Source organism: Physcomitrium patens, chromosome 3, assembly GCF_059467195.1.
Source record: "Physcomitrium patens ecotype Gransden chromosome 3, ASM5946719v1, whole genome shotgun sequence".
NCBI lineage: Eukaryota > Viridiplantae > Streptophyta > Bryopsida > Funariales > Funariaceae > Physcomitrium > Physcomitrium patens.
Window position 1 is genome coordinate 18,897,023 of NC_143412.1, and position 3,344 is coordinate 18,900,366.

The 3,344-nt window shown below is 47.8% G+C and overlaps 1 protein-coding gene across 1 annotated transcript; it reads left to right on the plus strand.

The window, feature by feature from the left end:
• The first annotated feature begins 446 nt into the window (after positions 1–446).
• On the plus strand, positions 447–2,730 carry LOC112279281 (putative histone H2A variant 3). The gene is made up of 2 exons (XM_024513554.3): positions 447–1,318; positions 2,035–2,730. Exons 1-2 carry the CDS (start codon positions 1,184–1,186, stop codon positions 2,332–2,334), a joined length of 435 nt encoding a protein of 144 aa, XP_024369322.1. The 5' UTR covers positions 447–1,183; the 3' UTR covers positions 2,335–2,730.
• The last annotated feature ends 614 nt before the right edge of the window (positions 2,731–3,344 follow it).

Genomic DNA, 3,344 nt, shown 5'->3' on the forward strand with positions numbered 1-3,344 from the left:
GATGACGGGGGGGCGGGGGGGGGGGGGGGGACTGGAGACTGGGGGGAGCAGCGCTGGTTTTGGAAGACCTGCTTGGAAGGAGCGGAGAGGTCGCCGCGGTTCTTTTCTTTCCCTGGCTGGCGCCCTTCCCTCGTCCGCGCCATCGGTCGCTCGCTCGCTCGCAATCCAAACCAAACCCTACGCTCCTGGCCATCCCCATGCTACTCGCCATCCTCATGCTCCTCGCCATACCCATGATCCTCGCCATCTCCATGCTCCTCGCCGTCCCCATGCTCCTCGCCATCCTACGCTCAATTTTCCATCCCCTCCGTCCCTCGCCCATCAGCCTCGCTGCACATCCATCAGCAGCACTCATGACGTCGCGCTGACAATTATCTCCTTCGTCGCTGTCTGGCTCGCGGCCACGCTCTCCCTTTCCTTCCCGACTTCGGTCGCATCTTCCATCTTACATCCTTCTCCTCCTCCTCCGCTTCCCTCTCTTACCCTTGGCCCGTTCCGCATTTCTCCTTTTTTCCAGCTCTTCCGAAGCTGCGTCGCCAGCGCGTTTCCCCATTCAAATTAGCGACTCCGTGGCGGGTTGTTCTGATTTTTTGTTTTTGTTGGGGGGGGGGGGGGGAGGGGGGGCTATTTGGTCATTGTGGCGGGAAAAATTCTCTTGGGGAGTGGTACATAGGTGTGGTACCGCGGGGTTTTGTAGTTTGCTCCCTCGTCGCCCTGTGTGCAGTGCTGCTGCGTGCGTGTACGCGGGGGTAGTATTGCCGGTATCCGATTTGGGCCTCTCTTCGTGTGAGGGGGTGTGAGCCAGGGGTGTTTTGGTTTTGGAGGTTAGAGTGTGCTAAGTGTTGGGGGAATTGGGCGTGCTGAGCGGTCGCTTTCTTTCGTTGCTTGTGTCGGTTATCTGACGGTCTTGGTACTTTTATTTTTATTTTTATTTTATTGTGGAGGGTGCGTCCGTTCGCGGTGGTCGATTCTTTTCGGTTAACTCGCATTTGGAGAAGTCCTCTCTTCCCCAGTGCGCTTCTTGACCTTTCTTTACGTAGGGGTGACTTGCGAAAAGCGAGTGCTTAGTTGTGAAGTGCTCGGTTGGTAACAGTCGTTTTGGTTGTTTAGTTAAAGAGTTCAGAGTACCCTGTTTTTTTTTTTTTTTTTTTTTAATACATCCCGCGACAAGTAGAGCGATACCATGGTGGTGGGTGGGAATCAGTCTGGAAAAGGCGCCAAAGGGCTGCTCATGGGTAAAGCACCTGCTCCTGTCGTAGACGATAAAAACAAGGATAAGAAGAAGCCTACTTCTCGATCATCCCGGGCTGGTCTTCAGGTTCGCATTCTCATCCTTATTTTGCTTGCAGTTGGTATCATGTATCACATTTATGATTCGTTAACCTTCTAGGCATTGTTTCAATTATGGATCCTCTGTCGTCTTCTTCTTTGTTGGGGTTGCGAAAATTTTCCACTTTGTAATTGGAGGCAGTTATCATCATTTTCATCTCGTCTTCTCCGCCAGTTCGCAGTTCGGTCGGTGTTGCTGCTTGCATTGTAACACCTTCCCTACGATTCTCAACCTTTAGCTAAAAGAATGGTGTGAAGGAGGTCTTGGTGTATCATCAACGGCACATTTTGAGGATAGAGTCTGAATCTGCTAAACCATCGTATTTCCTTCCCAAAAAGGGAACTAGTCTAACTAGTGATTAAAGGATACGTCCTTTGAGGAACCGCATGTGGAAGCTCCAAGATAGAAGGAAGCTATACAACAGTAGGTGAATCCAGTGATAAAATAACTCTGCATTCACGAGTTTCTGCAGCTAGCACCGGCATTGGAATTGCATTGATGACATGCTACAGAGGGTCGGACCCAATGCTACACTTGATGGAGTTGTCGCTTTTGACTGCGCCAGACATACAATAACAGTACAATTTTATGACAAAAGGGCCTCTAGGTTGCGGAGTCTTCTTAACTAGGACATGCGTTTCACCGCAGGGAGTGCTCCAAGCGAAGAACTTGACGGTGTGCGTACGTTGTTTTGTGCTGGACAGTTCCCCGTGGGGCGTATTCACCGGCTGTTAAAGTCAAGAGTGGCCGCAAATGGAAGAGTGGGGGCGACTGCTGCGGTATATTCAGCGGCCATCCTTGAGTACCTTACTGCTGAGGTGTTGGAGTTGGCGGGAAATGCGAGTAAGGATCTGAAGGTGAAGCGTATAACACCCCGCCATCTACAACTTGCCATTCGGGGAGATGAGGAGCTAGATACTCTGATCAAGGGTACCATTGCCGGTGGAGGAGTTATACCTCACATTCACAAGTCTCTAATTAACAAGACATCAAAGAAGGATTGAGAAGGTTCATATCCGCAGTTTCATAGCTCAGGAGGGCACTGTACTGCAATGAAGTATGATATTGATACGATGCATCGTAGAGGAGAAAGAACATCAACGATTCATTTAAGCAGTTACTTTTCCTTGACATTCTTGACAAAGTTGCGGGCAGTCGAGGTGTTGGACTCCTGATTTTTCAGTTGACGCCTTGTGTATATGAGAAGTTCTGTGTAGGATGTTAGTACACTCTGTTCTGCTCTGCCACGACCTGGGGTTCGGTTCCGGTGTGTCCTTAGCTTTACAGATTTCTTTCATTTTCTCTCTTTTTTATTCCTTTTTTTTACTTTTCACTGAACGCTATTCTTGTGTACTTCAGCTTTTCAATGGCTTTTAAAAATCTCAACTCTTAGTTCTCTATGCCGCATCTGTGAATAAGAGCTGGTGAACTTGTATACTTGAGTGTTAGATCAATTCCTCTCTCCTGTTCCCGTCTTATGTTTTTCATGCTGTGAACTTACATTTGAGATGTAATTCAGAGGTAAACTCTACTGGTTGAAAAATCTTTTGGTCTTTGTTTGCTTGTATATTGGTTATCCTGTGAACCAGAGTTTCACCAATATGACTCCTGAAGCTTAGCAACTCATTTTTCTCGCACTAACGAGAGAATGCCCTTGGTTGCTCAGTAATAAAAAATTCAGAGTGGGGATCTTTTTCAAATCGACAAGAAATGAGTAAATGAATGTATGTGCCCATGATTACTTTATTGTAAGTTAAATAATGCATGAGTCTAAAGTAGGGCTTTTCTTGAATAGAAATATAGGAGCAAACTGTAACTTTTCTACACGGAGATTTACAGCGCACGGCCGCCAGTGTCGTCCTCAGAAAATGATGACCTCTTGATTCGGCTTTCGATGGTGTCGCATCCAGGCTACACTGTGATTGCTGCCCCAGAACATGGTTGTCTGTAGCCAAAATCTACGATGAATGATGGAGCAGACGTCAGGGGATGATCCTGTCTAGTCAAACCAACT

Bases quoted from the DNA above. Each gene is read 5' to 3' on its own strand.
- LOC112279281 (XM_024513554.3), top strand. From the start codon at position 1,184: ATGGTGGTGGGTGGGAATCAGTCTGGAAAAGGCGCCAAAGGGCTGCTC. The intron at 1,319-2,034 runs GTTCGCATTCTC...TGTGCTGGACAG, and splicing joins CATCCCGGGCTGGTCTTCAG to TTCCCCGTGGGGCGTATTCA.